Source organism: Seriola aureovittata, chromosome 4 (genome assembly GCF_021018895.1).
Source record: "Seriola aureovittata isolate HTS-2021-v1 ecotype China chromosome 4, ASM2101889v1, whole genome shotgun sequence".
NCBI lineage: Eukaryota > Metazoa > Chordata > Actinopteri > Carangiformes > Carangidae > Seriola > Seriola aureovittata.
The window spans coordinates 4509221-4526414 of NC_079367.1; the positions used below are offsets into that span (position 1 = coordinate 4509221).

Genomic DNA, 17194 nt, shown 5'->3' on the forward strand with positions numbered 1-17194 from the left:
TCATAAAAAAGTCATAGTATAGTAAGGCATAAAAAGTCGTAAAAAAGTCATAGTATAGTAAGGCATAAAAAGTCATAGTATAGTAAGGCATAAAAAGTCATAAAAAAGTTATAGTATAGTAAGGCATAAAAAGTCGTAAAAAAGTCATAGTATAGTAAGGCATAAAAAGTCATAGTATAGTAAGGCATAAAAAGTCATAAAAAAGTCATAGTATAGTAAGGCAAAAAAAGTCATAGTATAGTAAGGCATAAAAAGTCATAAAAAAGTCATAGTATAGTAAGGCATAAAAAGTCACAGGATAGTAAGGCATAAAAAGTCATAAAAAAGTCATAGTATAGTAAGGCATAAAAAGTCGTAAAAAAGTCATAGTATAGTAAGGCATAAAAAGTCATAGTATAGTAAGGCATAAAAAGTCATAAAAAAGTCATAGTATAGTAAGGCAAAAAAAGTCATAGTATAGTAAGGCATAAAAAGTCATAAAAAAGTCATAGTATAGTAAGGCATAAAAAGTCACAGGATAGTAAGGCATAAAAAGTCATAAATACGTCATAGTATAGTAAGGCATAAAAAGTCACAGGATAGTAAGGCATAAAAAGTCATAAATACGTCATAGTATAGTAAGGCATAAAAAGTCATGAAAAAGTCATAGTATAGTAAGGCATAAAACGTCAGATTATAGTAAGGCATAAAAAGTCATAGTATAGTAAGGCATAAAAAGTCATAAAAACGTCATAGTATAGTAAGGCATAAAAAGTCATAAAAAAGTCATAGTATAGTAAGGCATAAAAAGTCATAAAAAAGTAATAGTATAGTAAGGCATAAAAAGTCATAGTATAGTAAGGCATAAAAACTCATAAAAACGTCATAGTATAGTAAGGCATAAAAAGTCATAAAAAAGTCATAGTATAGTAAGGCATAAAAAGTCATAGTATAGTAAGGCATAAAAAGTCATAAAAACGTCATAAAAAAGTAATAGTATAGTAAGGCATAAAAAGTCATAAAAAAGTCATAGTATAGTAAGGCATAAAAAGTCGTAAAAAAGTCATAGTATAGTAAGGCATAAAAAGTCATAGTATAGTAAGGCATAAAAAGTCATAAAAAAGTCATAGTATAGTAAGGCATAAAAAGTCGTAAAAAAGTCATAGTATAGTAAGGCATAAAAAGTCATAGTATAGTAAGGCATAAAAAGTCATAGTATAGTAAGGCATAAAAAGTCATAAAAACGTCATAGTATAGTAAGGCATAAAAAGTCATAGTATAGTAAGGCATAAAAAGTCATAAAAACGTCATAGTATAGTAAGGCATAAAAAGTCATAAAAACGTCAAAGTATAGTAAGGCATAAAAAATCATAGTATAGTAAGGCATAAAAAGTCATAAAAAAGTCATAGTATAGTAAGGCATAAAAAGTCATAAAAACGTCATTGTATAGTAAGGCATAAAAAGTCATAGTATAGTAAGGCATAAAACGTCATAAAAAGTCATAGTATAGTAAGGCATAAAAAGTCAAAGGATTGTAAGGCATAAAAAGTCATAAAAAAAGTCATAAAAAAGTCATAAAAAAGTTATAGTATAGTAAGGCATAAAAAAGTCATAAAAACGTCATAGTATAGTAAGGCATAAAAAAGTCATAAAAAAGTCATAGTATAGTAAGGCATAAAAAGTCATAAAAAAGTCATAGTATATAGTAAGGCATAAAACGTCATAGTATAGTAAGGCATAAAAAGTCAAAGTATAGTAAGGCATAAAAAGTCATAAAAAAGTATAGTATAGTAAGGCATAAAACGTCATAGTATAGTAAGCATAAAAAGTCATAAAAAAGTCATAGTATAGTAAGCATAAAAAGTCATTAAAAAGTCATAGTATTGTAAGGCATAAAAAGTCATAGTATAGTAAGGCATAAAAAAGTCATAGTATATAGTAAGGCATAAAAAGTCATAAAAAGTCATAAAAAAGTCATAGTATTAGTAAGGCATAAAAAGTCATTGTATAGTAAGGCATAAAAAAGTCATAAAAAAGTAATAGTATAGTAAGGCATAAAAAATCATAGTATAGTAAGGCATAAAAAGTCGTAAAAAAGTCATAGTTATAGTAAGGCATAAAAAGTCATAAAAATGTCATAGTATAGTAAGGCATAAAAAGTCGTAAAAAAGTCATAGTTAGTAAGGCATAAAAAGTCATAGTATAGTAAGGCAAAAAAAGTCATAAAAAAGTCATAGTATAGTAAGGCATAAAAAGTCATAAAAAAGTCATAGTATAGTAAGGCATAAAAAGTCATAAAAAAGTCATAGTATAGTAAGGCATAAAAAGTCATAGTATAGTAAGGCATAAAAAAGTCATAAAAACGTCATAGTAAAGTAAGGCATAAAAAGTCATAAAAACGTCATAGTATAGTAAGGCAATAAAAAGTCAGATTATAGTAAGGCATAAAAAGTCATAGTATAGTAAGGCATAAAAAGTCGTAAAAAAGTCATAGTATAGTAAGGCATAAAAAGTCATAGTATAGTAAGGCATAAAACGTCATAAAAAGTCATAGTATAGTAAGGCATAAAAAGTCATTAAAAAGTCATAAAAAGTCATAGTATAGTAAGGCATAAAAAGTCATAGTATAGTAAGGCATAAAAAGTCATAGTATAGTAAGGTATAAAAAGTCATAAAAACGTCATAGTATAGTAAGGCATAAAAAGTCATAGTATAGTAAGGCATAAAAAGTCATAAAAACGTCATAGTATAGTAAGGCATAAAAAGTCATAAAAACGTCATAGTATAGTAAGGCATAAAAAGTCATAAAAACGTCAAAGTATAGTAAGGCATAAAAAATCATAGTATAGTAAGGCATAAAAAGTCATAAAAAAGTCATAGTATAGTAAGGCATAAAAAGTCATAAAAACGTCATTGTATAGTAAGGCATAAAAAGTCATAGTATAGTAAGGCATAAAACGTCATAAAAAAGTCATAGTATAGTAAGGCATAAAAAGTCATAAAAACGTCAAAGTACAGTAAGGCATAAAAAGTCATAGTATAGTAAGGCATAAAAAGTCATAAAAAAGTCATAGTATAGTAAGGCATAAAAAGTCATAAAAACGTCATAGTATAGTAAGGCATAAAACGTCATAAAAAAGTCATAGTATAGTAAGGCATAAAAAGTCATAGTATAGTAAAGCATAAAAAGTCGTAAAAAAGTCATAGTATAGTAAGGCATAAAAAGTCATAGTATAGTAAGGCATAAAAAGTCATAAAAACGTCATAGTATAGTAAGGCATAAAAAGTCATAGTATAGTAAGGCATAAAAAGTCATAAAAAAGTTATAGTATAGTAAGGCATAAAAAGTCATAAAAACGTCATAGTATAGTAAGGCATAAAAAGTCATAAAAAAGTCATAGTATAGTAAGGCATAAAAAGTCGTAAAAAAGTCATAGTATAGTAAGGCATAAAAAGTCATAGTATAGTAAGGCATAAAAAGTCATAAAAAAGTCATAGTATAGTAAGGCATAAAAAGTCGTAAAAAAGTCATAGTATAGTAAGGCATAAAAAAGTCATAGTATAGTAAGGCATAAAAAGTCATTAAAAAGTCATAAAAAGTCATAGTAATAGTAAGGCATAAAAAGTCATAGTATAGTAAGCATAAAAAAGTCATAAAAACGTCATAGTATAGTAAGGCATAAAAAGTCATAAAAACGTCAAAGTATAGTAAGGCATAAAAAATCATAGTATAGTAAGGCATAAAAAGTCATAAAAAAGTTATAGTATAGTAAGGCATAAAAAGTCATAAAAACGTCATAGTATAGTAAGGCATAAAAAGTCATAAAAAAGTCATAGTATAGTAAGGCATAAAAAGTCATAAAAACGTCATAGTATAGTAAGGCATAAAACGTCAGATTATAGTAAGGCATAAAAAGTCATAGTATAGTAAGGCATAAAAAGTCATAAAAAAGTCATAGTATAGTAAGGCATAAAACGTCATAGTATATTAAGGCATAAAACGTCATAAAAAAGTCATAGTATAGTAAAGCATAAAAAGTCGTAAAAAAGTCATAGTATAGTAAGGCATAAAAAGTCATAGTATAGTAAGGCATAAAAAGTCATAGTATAGTAAGGCATAAAAAGTCATAAAAACGTCATAGTATAGTAAGGCATAAAAAGTCATAGTATAGTAAGGCATAAAAAGTCATAAAAAAGTTATAGTATAGTAAGGCATAAAAAGTCATAAAAACGTCATAGTATAGTAAGGCATAAAAAGTCATAAAAAAGTCATAGTAATAGTAAGGCATAAAAAAGTCATAAAAAAGTCATAGTATAGTAAGGCATAAAAAGTCATAGTATAGTAAGGCATAAAAAGTCATAAAAAAGTCATAGTATAGTAAGGCATAAAAAGTCATAAAAATGTCATAGTATAGTAAGGCATAAAAAGTCATAGTATAGTAAGGCATAAAAAGTCATAGTATAGTAAGGCATAAAAAGTCATAAAAACGTCATAGTATAGTAAGGCATAAAAAGTCATAAAAAAGTCATAGTATAGTAAGGCATAAAAAGTCATAAAAAAGTCATAGTATAGTAAGGCATAAAAAGTCATAGTATAGTAAGGCATAAAAAGTCATAGTATAGTAAGGCATAAAAAGTCATAAAAACGTCATAGTATAGTAAGGCATAAAAAGTCATAGTATAGTAAGGCATAAAAAGTCATAAAAACGTCATAGTATAGTAAGGCATAAAAAGTCATAAAAACGTCAAAGTATAGTAAGGCATAAAAAATCATAGTATAGTAAGGCATAAAAAGTCATAAAAAAGTCATAGTATAGTAAGGCATAAAAAGTCATAAAAAAGTCATAGTATAGTAAGGCATAAAAAGTCATAAAAACGTCATAGTATAGTAAGGCATAAAAAGTCATAAAAAAGTCATAGTATAGTAAGGCATAAAAAGTCATAGTATATTAAGGCATAAAACGTCATAAAAACGTCATAAAAACGTCATAGTATAGTAAGGCATAAAAAGTCATAGTATAGTAAGGCATAAAAAGTCATAAAAACGTCATAGTATAGTAAGGCATAAAAAGTCATAGTATAGTAAGGCATAAAAAGTCATAGTATAGTAAGGCATAAAAAGTCATAAAAAAGTTATAGTATAGTAAGGCATAAAAAGTCATAGTATAGTAAGGCATAAAAAGTCATAAAAAAGTCATAAAAAAGTCATAGTATAGTAAGGCATAAAAAGTCATAAAAATGTCATAGTATAGTAAGGCATAAAACGTCAGATTATAGTAAGGCATAAAAAGTCATAGTATAGTAAGGCATAAAAAGTCATAAAAAAGTCATAGTATAGTAAGGCATAAAACGTCATAGTATATTAAGGCATAAAACGTCATAAAAAAGTCATAGTATAGTAAAGCATAAAAAGTCGTAAAAAAGTCATAGTATAGTAAGGCATAAAAAGTCATAGTATAGTAAGGCATAAAAAGTCATAAAAAAGTCATAGTATAGTAAGGCATAAAAAGTCGTAAAAAAGTCATAGTATAGTAAGGCATAAAAAGTCATAGTATAGTAAGGCATAAAAAGTCATAAAAACGTCATAGTATAGTAAGGCATAAAAAGTCATAGTATAGTAAGGCATAAAAAGTCATAAAAACATCATAGTATAGTAAGGCATAAAAAGTCATAAAAACGTCAAAGTATAGTAAGGCATAAAAAGTCATAGTATAGTAAGGCATAAAAAGTCATAAAAAAGTCATAGTATAGTAAGGCATAAAAAGTCATAGTATAGTAAAGCATAAAAAGTCGTAAAAAAGTCATAGTATAGTAAGGCATAAAAAGTCATAAAAAAGTCATAGTATAGTAAGGCATAAAAAGTCATAAAAAAGTCATAGTATAGTAAGGCATAAAAAGTCACAGGATAGTAAAGCATAAAAAGTCGTAAAAAAAGTCATAGTATAGTAAGGCATAAAAAGTCATAGTATAGTAAGGCATAAAAAGTCATAAAAAAGTCATAGTATAGTAAGGCATAAAAATATCACAGTGTAGTAAGGCATAAAAAAGTCATAGTATAGTAAGGTATTAAAAAGTCATAACATAGTAAGGCATAAAAAAGTCATAGTATTGAAAGGCACAAAAAGTCATCCACTCTACGGTCTCTCTCCTCATCACTGGATCCTTCTGAATTCAAGAAACACAGACGACGCTCTGTAACAGTTTTGTTTTTAATAGATTTGACAAAATCCATATTATTCATACCTGAAAGTGACGCATGAGACGTACAGGGTACCAATAACACAGTATGGTCCGAGTATTGATTCAGAGTGTGTGTGTAAGTGTAAGTTTGTGTGTGTGTGTGTGTGTGTGATTGAAACAGGAACTACTTTCTAGAAAAAAATAAGTACAGTCACGTGAGTGCTAGGTGAGTTATTCTGTGTGTTCTGCTGTACCAGTAATAAAAAAGGTAGATCGATATATCACTACCATACAATTTAAAATGTAACTGACTGACAATAAAATTTCTAAAATGACAAAAATAAGTAAAAACTGTACTTATTTTCATACAATACTGTTTCATCTCAATAGTAATATTATTTTTTCATTCAGGCATCCTCTACAGTTTATTTAGTTTCCTTTCAACATTGATAACAACAGTAATGTTTATACCATCTACTATCAACAGACATGATTTAACAGCCTTGCCAGTGTTGAATAGTTTGGTTTGCACATGTTAAAAAGGCAAGGAGGAGGAGGGAGGGGGGCAGAATATATTAAAGTCTTTTCACTGAACTCCTACTTCATGTTTTAGAAGTAAACATGTCACTATCTCAGGCACCACAATCATAAATTATCGTTACTGTACCAACACATGAAACTATATCAACAACAGTTCCACATGCTCCATAGAAATCACAGTCTGTCAGTCCTCTGCTTCCACAAACACAGAAAACAGCATCCAGGGACGCATTGACTACAAACCGGCCGATCAATAGATTCACAATGTGACAATCAACACGACGACGAAGACCAGGCGAAGCCCCGGTCGGTTAGAGTCTGTTAAAGCTGAAGATACGAGTGTTTTCTTTATCAGGCCTCAGCTCACAGTGGGGATTCAAAGCAGGAAGTAAAGTGTGTCTGAATTAATGACGTGGCAGCAAATTAAAAGATTTTTTTTGTTTTGTTTTTAAGGCAAAAGATTCGATTTTCTACCAAAAATCATCCTTTTTTTTTTCTTTTCCGTGCCCTTGTTTTGAAATTTCAGTCTGAATTCATACAGTTAACAGTCTATTGTAAATTAAAAGTTGGCAAACTAAGTTACACGACTGAATGTACAAAATATTAGGCCAAGACTTTTAGTCTTTGGTCACAAACACTAAATACTACACTTGAAATGCCCACATCTTTCTATTACCTGTTATCTTATTTCTATTAATTTGTAGTCTTTTGCTCCTCAAGAGATAATTAGCACTCCTAATGATTATGATCAATTAAACTGCAACATTTAACAACATAAATGGACCGATATGATTTTGTACATTCAGAGTTTTGTAAATGTGAACTAGTTGATCCCCAGTGTAATCAGAGCCTCTGGTATCTGCCTGTAATGATGCTACAGGCGGATACCTCCATCATAAAGTCTGAATCTGTCCACATACTGCATTACAGCTCAGAAATGCATTAAAACGCATTTGTATGATTGTAGCCTTCCAGCGAGGCTGTGCTGGACTCACAAACACAGCATCAATAACAACACATAGTCAAGGCACAGTTCTGGATTTGCATTAGTCCGTATTGTTGATCCTGCGTGGTCCTGGTCTCTGTAGCGCCCTCTAATCGTGGTTCCTGTAGGCTGGCAGTGATGATGGCTGCTTCCCAGCTGTGTAGTCGCATCATCCAGTTAGCTAAAGGCTACTTGGCAAACAGTCAAGCTTCTTTAGTTTACGTGAGTGAGTGTGTGTGTTTGTGTTTGTGTGTGTGTGTGTGTGCACATGTAGACATGCAGTTTGCACCTTGAGGTGGCAAAATGATGACAGATGAGATATTCCTCTTCAACATGTTCACAAGTACACAGAGAATGTGGCAGTTATGGTTCAACCAATATACAGGGTTTTTCGGGGGAATCAGCCTCGGCTATGATCCAGTGAAAGAGATTAAAGGCATGTTTAGCCTAGCTTAGCACAAAAACAGGAAGTACATGGATCCCACCAAAAGAGAAAAATCCACCTTCAAAGTAAAAGAAGTGACTTTGATTTTGTCAATCATGCTTTTTTACTTTCTTGTGAGAAAAAGTCTGCTTACCAACTATAGAGGCAACATATAACATGTTACCTGGTGAGTTTTAGTACAGAACCAGGCTAGCCGTTTCCCTTTACTTCCAGTCTTTGTACTAAGCTAACCAGCTGCTGGCTTTAGCTTCATATTTAGCATACAGATAGGAGAGTGGTATCAAACATCTTACCAAACTTCTGACACAAAGCAGAGCTTAGATAAAATAAGCTAGAGCAAGGAGACTGTTAGCTTAGCGTAGGATAAAGACTCCATGATAAGCCGCAACTTGTCTTCTTTTTTTTTTTCTTTTATTTTAGCGTTCAGACAGAGCCAGGCTAGCTTGTTTCCCTTTGCTTGCAATCTTTGTGCTAGGCTAAGCTAATCCGCTAATGGCTTTAGCTTGATATTAGCATATACAGATACAAGAGTGGTATCGATGTTTCTTATCAAACTTTTGGCATGAAAGCAGCTAAAGCAAGGAGACTGTTAGCTTAGCTTAGCATAAAGAGTCCACGATAAACCACAACTTGCTTCCAATCTTTGTGCTAAGCTAAGCTAATCATCTTGTGCCTTTAGAAAGGAAATAACCAACCTGCGTATCCTAAAATATCAAACTACTCCTCCAAAGTGTGCTGAGCCTGAAAATTCAGTCATTGTTCTGGGTTTAGTGAAGCATATTAATTATTGAAATATTCTCAATACAGCAGGATATGATACTCATTAGCAGCTTTAATGCTAATATCAGCAGAGGCTTCCCAATCTGTATACTGGACAAACCATAGAGCGAACTGCAGAATGAACTCCTGAGCTGTTGTCTAACAAAATACCTCCAATTACTCTGATTAAACCTAAGGGAAGTGATATGACTGGGATGAAGCTGAATATTCTGCACATGATTTGCACTTATATTTAGTGTTAATCTTCTGTCTAAGAGCAGCACTGAGGTGACGTGACCACTGTGGACGTGGAGGATGAAGTGATTTAAATGTGGTGGACTCATCTCCAGTCTCTGCTCACTCACTGATTTCTGTTATATCTCATACATTTTTACAACATAGTGAATAAGATTCTTTCAAATATATTTCTAAAACAATTCGTTTAGAGTCTCTCTGTCTGAACTGAGCATAGTCATGATGAACACTCAAAGAAAAACATTGGCATTATGTCATTTGGCAAATTTCTCCATGAGTAAAAAAACAAAACAAAACAAAAACAAAAGAAAAGAAAGAAGGGAAACAAATAATACAAAAGGTTCAATCAGCAACTACAAGATCTCCATTTGGCAATATAGAAAGGCTTTTTAAAAGTCTCTGACCGGTTTACATTTTGGTTTATATACAATAGAGTGTGTGTGTGTGTGTGTGTGTGTGTGTGTGTGTGTGTGTGTGTGTGTGTGTGTCCTTCACGGGCTCCCTTTTTAAATCCAAACAGAATCACGTAGAAAACGCGGAGGTGAACGTCGACACAGAAAAATCAAAAGGTGAGATTAAAAATGAATAAAAACAAGGCGTGGTGTCTGCGGTGGACTGGAAACAGGAAGAAGGGCCTACAGAGTCTGTGATGGGAGAGTCCCTGCCGAAACTATTAGCTCATCACCTCCGCTCTCTCGCTCTCAGTTCATGAACTGTGTGTATCCCTCCGCTCCCGTGACGATGACGTCCATCCAGATCCTCATGGCCTCGGCTGAGGGGGCCACCATGTAGTAGAGCCGGTCGTGGGTCTTCACGCAGAAGGTCAGCGAGGGGTTGGGGCTCTGAGGGAGGGAGAAGTATTAAAACAAACAGTATTAAAGCGTTAAAACAGTGAATTAAAAACCACTGAATATTACTGTGTAGTGACTGAAACTACAGTGGTTTCAATGGGGAAACCTTCAGGAGTCGTCCACTCGTGATAATAACTGCAGTATCAGCCTGTTGGTTTTCAATGGAATAAACTCTGTTTTAAAAGCTGTTCTTCCCTAACACCAGACTATTCTAAAAATAAATTAAAGAAAAATTAACAAGGAAGTGAATAAAAACTGCCAATCTTTGAAAAAAACATGTTGTTAATAACTTCTCCTCTGTAGAATATTAAAGCTGCAGTGATCAATATTTTTATAAACAAAATCAATCAAATGAAAGACGTTGCTCAAAGTGACGAACCAACACAAAATTTTCCCCCCAACAAACATCTTCAGCATCTGTAGTTCTGGTCTGTGACTTCACTGTTGTGACTGACTGACCATTAACATCCATAAAAACTTTGGTTTGTGCTCTCAGCTTGTTGCGCTGCCCCCAAGTGGCCAAAAATATTCAGAAATTAAAGCAACTTTAAAAACATCTGGATGAAAAATATTCTGTAAACTCCACAAAAAATTAATTTTTAACCTTTTTACTAAATTAATACAAATAAAAATGACACATCTTTGTTCAGATTGTACAATAGGAACAAAAATTTGAACCAATAATCAAGAATAAACGCTCAGTCTCGTCTATATTGATGTGTAAAATGTGTCTATAGTTGTCTTGTTGTATCGTTTGTGGTTAACATCTTAGGAAACAAAAGGCGCAGCTGAAGTTGTTGTTGTGTTTTTGGAAAAACACCCGACCAGACAAGTGGAAAATTTATTTCATCCTCAAACACGTTCGTCACTTTTCCTCCGTCTGAACTAAGTGCAGCAGACTTTCAAGTTTCTCTCTCTGTAATGTGGCAATGGAAGTGACAAGTAAAATCAAAGTCCCAGAGTTGATCAGAGCCACACAGTTAGTCAGAGCGCGACGCATTACCACACACACACACACACACACACACACACACACACACACACACACACACACACACACACACACACACACACTTCAGATGAGGAGGCAGCAGCATCTCTCAGCTTCATGTTGGAGAAACAAAGTGACGCGTCAGACAGACGAACAGAAATCTGGTCAAAAAGTGAGCAAGCGTCGTCCTCACCTGGATTTTCCTACATCAGATTATTTCATTCAAACATGAACTCTTCTTAAAAACACAGATCTGTTACAGTGGAGGCATATGAATAAGGAAACTCCACTCCACTGGTTTACACTGGGATCACTGGGACAGACGGAGGGATCAAGCGGGATTAGCAATTCAAGTTCCAAACCAGCACGAATCAAACCAGTGAACGTTCTGCTTATTTCAGGTTTCCATGCATCATCAGCAAACAGTCGGGACACACAGGGATCAGTGGGGTGGGAGAACAGAAAGCATGGATACATACACTGGTCATATTCAAGTTGAAAAATCCCTTCTGTGACAGCAGCAGGCGGCCAAAACAAAAAGCACAGAGAAGGAGAAAAGAAGCAAAAACCACAGAGAGCGCAATAAAAAAAAACAAGTTTTAAATAAAAGAGGAAAATAAACCAAGTGTGAAATAAGTGAGAAAGAGGAAATGATGATTTTCAGACGTGTACCTTGGTGGCACTGCGGAGGTGATCGTAATAGACCTCCTCTATCGCCTGGAAGTAGATCACACCCTTCAGTTTGGTCTCGTGTTTGTCTGTGGGAAGGAAAAGAACGTGGGTTTGGTCAAAGACTGAAACGTGTTGACAACAACAACACTTCTTTCTTGGCTTGAAAAAAGCGGAAGCGCAGAAAACCCTCCATGTCACCGTGAACATCGACGGGGGGGGGGGACGAGAGATACGGTCATTAAAAAATCTAAATAAAAAAAAATCAAACTTTGATCATGAGCGGTTTGTGGTTTGTGATGATGGATGGAAAAAGACAAGCACAGCACTTTTTCTCTGTTTTTAAACCAATGGTGCTCTCATTGTATTTTCAGACTTGACTGCATTCTTACGCTACTCTGGTACATCATTGCAGTTTGTTTCATCAGCCACTGCAGAACTGCAGTAGGAACCGGTGGGGAACTCAACACCCCTCTCTACCTCCAGGCACAAACACTCCACAAGCCAACTTAAGAGTAGTAGGTAGAAACGCACTGCTTCATTTCGAGGAATAACACTTTCCTTTTAATACGCAGCTATTATCTCCTAATGACCTCTTTAGCATTCAAATAGCCCTGCACGTGCATCTCGTTCGGCTGCATCTAAACTCCCGAAACTCTGCGCGTCTCGGTTCGGGTTGATTAACGTGAATTAGCGGCGCTCATGACTTATGCTCGTCTCATTTGCTCATCGTTCAAGGTCAGAGACAAGGGCAAGAGATGCATCTCAATCAGCGTCCTCAGAGAGCGCCGCGCCGCGCGCATTTTAAGTACTGCTGAAGTAATCTCAGAGCGCCTCCTCACCCCGGCTCGCTTTCAACCCGCTTCGCTTCAAGCAGCTTTAAGCGGAACCTTGTGACGACTTCAAAGGCCTGACAGCAAACAAGTGTCCCAGAGCTCGCGGCGGGGGATCAAATTACACCGCCGCGCACGCCACGTACTACACATGCTCAAGGTCTGGAGGACGCCTGTTCGGCTGTCACTCAGATTTCTGCCACTTTACATGTTAAATGTTTCACTCATTTCAAACTCTGACGTTTCCATGTACTGTAGCTGCTGTAATGTTTTTCCTCCGCCTGCTGCTGCATTTCTAAATCTACTGACCTGCAGGAACGTCACCTCATCACCTTACAGTCAGATGTCGTCACAGCTGGGATGAGACTAATTAGATTTACTGAAATAAATTAATTCAGTAAAAATTTTAAGTAACTTATACTTTACTTTAATATTTCCATTTCGTGCTACTTCATACTTTAACTTTTGACTCCACTGCATTTCTCTGACAGCGACAGTTACGTCGCAAATTAAGATTTTACACATAAAACAAATGATGAGTTTATATAATATGATGCAGTGTTGTAGATTAAAATACTCCAGAAGATCCTCAGTGGTTAAAATCAGCTCCAGAGTCTCGACCAACTGTAACAACACAATGCTGTTTACACTATTAACAAGCCAATAATAAAATATATAATATAATAAAAACTCATAGGAACATTTTATTATTACTTTTACTTTTAATACTTGAGCTCCGCTGATACTTTCACGTTTCCAATGCAGCACTTTTTTCTTGTTGTTATTGTAGTATTGTTTCTTTTACTTTGAAAAGCATCTGAATACTTCCTCTGCTACTAAATTTAATACAATACTATAAATACTATTTTTGTGAAAGTCACCATGTTGAGACTGTTAGAGATCGTTGTGATTGGCTGTCGTCTGCAGTGTTGTTATGTTACACGGTGCATGTAGAGTGTGTTGCATTATGGGTTGTTTGTAGCCTTAATGTTGCTAGGCTCGTGAGTTTCAAAATAAAATCCTGAGCAAGTGTAGCCACAGAGTCTGACTCATCTGTCAAATGGCTCAATATCATTATCATTAGCCTGATGGAGGGAGTCTGAGTATCTGCCCACTCTGAGGCTCTGCTCACCAACGTAGTAGGAGAGGGTCCTCTTGAGGCGGTCGAAGACGAACCAGCGTTTCTTCCAGGACTTGATCTTGCCTCCCATCTTCACCAGGTAGCCCTTGCACATCTTCTCGGTGATGATGATGTGGTAGCAGGTGTCGACGCTGTGGCCTGACGACTCCACGTGAGAGCGCAGGTCGAACTCCTCCTTCCTGATGGGCAGGTAGCGAGTCATAGGACGAGCCTGGATCGAGACACGGCGATCAGACACAGGAGGTTAATCAGTGATATGATCAATATCAACATTCATGATATTTTTTAGACTCTAAATACAAGAAATATTGAAATCTTGTATGTAAGCGCATTGAATACTGGCACAAAATATTCCATATATAAGGTTTCTGCCCTCAGGTAGAAGCTCGTCATGTTTTCAGGCAGGCGGAGTAATTTCACAGCTTTCTAGCATGCCGACTCAATTACGTCTCATTTCACTGACCTGAGAGAAGTTCTTGGCCCTCATCTTGACCTCTTTCTCCACGAGCTGCTGCCGGTGGAAAGTTTCATCCTGCAGTCTTTTCTCCGCCTCCTCCCTCCTCCTCCTCTCCTCCTCCAGCATCTGACGGCGAGCCAGGCTCTCTCGTTCCTGGAGGAGAGAGGGCTTTCATTAAATATTTTTTTGATCTGTGGATGGAGTTTGCAGAGCAGGCGAGCTCTTTTTTTTTTTTCCCTCTCTCTCTCTCACTCAGGACTCGGCCGTGCATTCATACATTTATGAGCTCACGCTGCCGGCCACCGTGCAGCTCCATCGCCGTGGACGATTATTTACACAGAAAGGTTTGGGTTAAACTGCCATCACACATCTACAGTATACAGACATTAAAAAAAAGACAGGGGGAAAATATACTCAAAAATATAAATGTAACACTTTTTACTCTTTTTCATGAGTTGAAATAAAAGATTGTTTCGATAAACAAAAGACACACACACATATATAAACTGTGAGGAGATCCTGAGGCCCATTGTCGTGTCATTCATCATGGCCTGCGTCGTCCCCTGACATCACCCACTGAGCATGTTTGGGACGCTCTGGATCTGCGTGTACGACAGCTTGATCCACTTCCTGCAAATATCCAGCAACTTCGCAGCCATTGAAGAGGAGTGAGCCGAGAATCAACAACCTGATCAACTCTGTAAGTGCACATCTGTAGCCCAGGCCGTGTGAAATTCACAGTTTAGTACCTAATAAATGTTTTTATTTAAAATAAAACTGCACGGAGGAATGCGCACTTTAAACACATTTGTAAACAGAACTTGAGAGAAATAAACCTTTTGTGTTTAATTTCAACTCATGAAAAAATCGGAGCAAAAGCAAAAAGTGTTGCGTTTATATTTCTGGCACGGTAGATTTAAGTTGTAAAAAGGAGCCGTAAACAAAGAGTGGAACAACTGAAAAGGAAAAGTCAATGGATGGAAGCTAAAAGAGGATGAGGAATGTGGGGGAAAAGGTTTCAGAGCAGGAAATTGATCGTATCGTCTTTATTCTCTAAACTTCTTGACATCTGCTTCCAATAAAACTGAATCAAAGAACCGACTTCTCGTCATGAACCTTTACTTTTACGCTGAGTTCAGAACTATTGGCAGAGACGCTGCAGGAAGCATCATCATCAGTCACAACGTATGGATTCAGATCAATCGTTCAGATCGTCGTGTCTCACCCGTGATTCGATGAGTCTGGCTTTCTCCAGCTGCGCCTCCTTCAGCATCTTCTCCATCTCCTCGATCTTCAGCGAGTCCACTCCTCCGACACTAAAGTCAAACACAGCGACACACAGTCACCACATGATGTTCGTCTGCGTCTTCAAACTGATGGTAAATGTTCACTATTTCACATCCTGAGCAACAACCTCTACATTGAACTATTACATAATTACAAAATACTGACTTTATTGAAAGAAATCGAACGAAAAGTCACATTAAAGCTTTAAATTTGAAGCTTCGAACCAAAATCCAGTTTAATATTGTTCAACTGTGTGACATGGATCCACTGGGACGGACACTGATTGGACCAGATCTTAGGAGGGAGACCAACACTGGACTGATGTGTTGGTTTGCTCCCGTCAGTCCGGTCCTCCTCTCAGAGTTATAAAGTTGTTTGTGCGGCTGCTGTTTTCGCTTCCAGCAGGTAAATGCTTTAAAAAATTGATGTTATTGTGCTGTGAGGATCAACGTGTGGAAATATGATGAAATACAGACTCAGCCACACGACGACGTCTCAACTGCTTCATTCTCACTATAACGTGGAAGCTTTTTAATGACAGGTCCTACAGCTCTGAAGCTTTGTTAATATGTCATATATTTCCTCACAGCTCATAACGACATGAGATCGATTAGAGAGGGTGAATATTTACCTCTTTTGTTCAGAACGGATTCATTAAAAATTCATGACCAAAGCCTGAGTGTCTGATTCACTGCTGTCAGACAGCCGGAGTCTCGGACAAAACTTGGGTCATAAACTTTACCTCTCTACATCTCCTCCCTCCCTCCCTCCTTTTCTCTGCATTAAAGTCGTCTCTTAAAAAGTAAAATAAAATAAAAAAAAGTAACAGCTCTAATAGTTTTTGGAATTTGGCTCTTGGGACTGTAAAAGAGAAAAGAAGAACGGGTGCTGCTGAGAACCTGCTGTGTTAGAACAGTTGTTCTACCACAGCACAGTGACGTGAACAGATGGTCTCCAAATTAACCGACCTGTGGATAAAGACTTTAACTGGGGTAGAGCAGTGTGTGTGTGTGTGTGTGTGTGTGTGTGTGTGTGTGTGTGTGTGTGTGTGTGTGTGTGCGTTCAGTAGCTTGATGTGAGTAGTGATCTGTTTGGACCGAAGCTGCTCAGTCAAATTAGCTGTTGTGGAATCTGCTCTTGTGGCTGCAGCTGCCACTAATGAATATTTGTAATTAATACGATGCTCATTTTCTCTCTTAGTAGTTTCCTCAATCAGAGATCAGAACGAGGCAACATCTTCAAACGCTTCAACGGCTTCACATGAAACTGAACTTAGAGGAAACTTTGTGAAGCCGTGTGCAGAAAGGAGCATCAGTGGTTGTTGTGTCTGAGGAAACTGTGAAAAGACCATGATGATCTTATTCTACTGTGTTTTTACTGAATGGATTTCATCTTGGAAATCTGCCTTTAAAGAGCAGGAACTCTGTTAAATGCTCCCGTAGGCTGATTGGTGAGTCACAGCCTTTAACCCAGCGTTTCGGACAGTTACTAGATAGAGAGATTTTAAATGACGCAGTGAACTTCCTTCTGGATGAAGCTTCATGATCCCAAAGTGCAGAACAACACGGTATAAAGATCTTCGATCCAGCAGACATCACTCATATGAATAAGTCGTAGAAGCAACGTTTATTTAATCATTTTATTTATATTAATTTACCCTGTGCACGTGATGTTGTCTGTGCTGTGTGTTAAATGTTATTTACCTACAGGCACAAATGAAGTCACCTCAATCTTCACTGTCAGAGAAGTTAAAGAAAACCAGAAAATATTCACACGTGAGAAGCTGGATGTTTTTTTTTTTTTTTGGCATCTCTGCTAAAA

General features: G+C 35.8%; 1 protein-coding gene across 23 annotated transcripts in view; it reads right to left on the reverse strand.

Moving 5' to 3' along the window:
- Positions 1-6170: 6170 nt before the first annotated feature.
- phldb1b (pleckstrin homology-like domain, family B, member 1b) overlaps positions 6171-17194 on the reverse strand; it is a 111228-nt gene continuing 100204 nt past the window's right edge. For all 23 annotated transcript variants that reach the window (XM_056373349.1, XM_056373353.1, XM_056373361.1 and 20 more), the window contains 5 exons: positions 15312-15402; positions 14093-14239; positions 13621-13840; positions 11659-11744; positions 6171-9986 (listed from right to left, as the gene is read on the reverse strand). In XM_056373349.1, the coding sequence (XP_056229324.1) occupies positions 9846-9986; positions 11659-11744; positions 13621-13840; positions 14093-14239; positions 15312-15402 (685 nt within the window). In that variant the 3' untranslated portion in view covers positions 6171-9845. The remainder of the gene's footprint in view (positions 9987-11658; positions 11745-13620; positions 13841-14092; positions 14240-15311; positions 15403-17194) is intronic.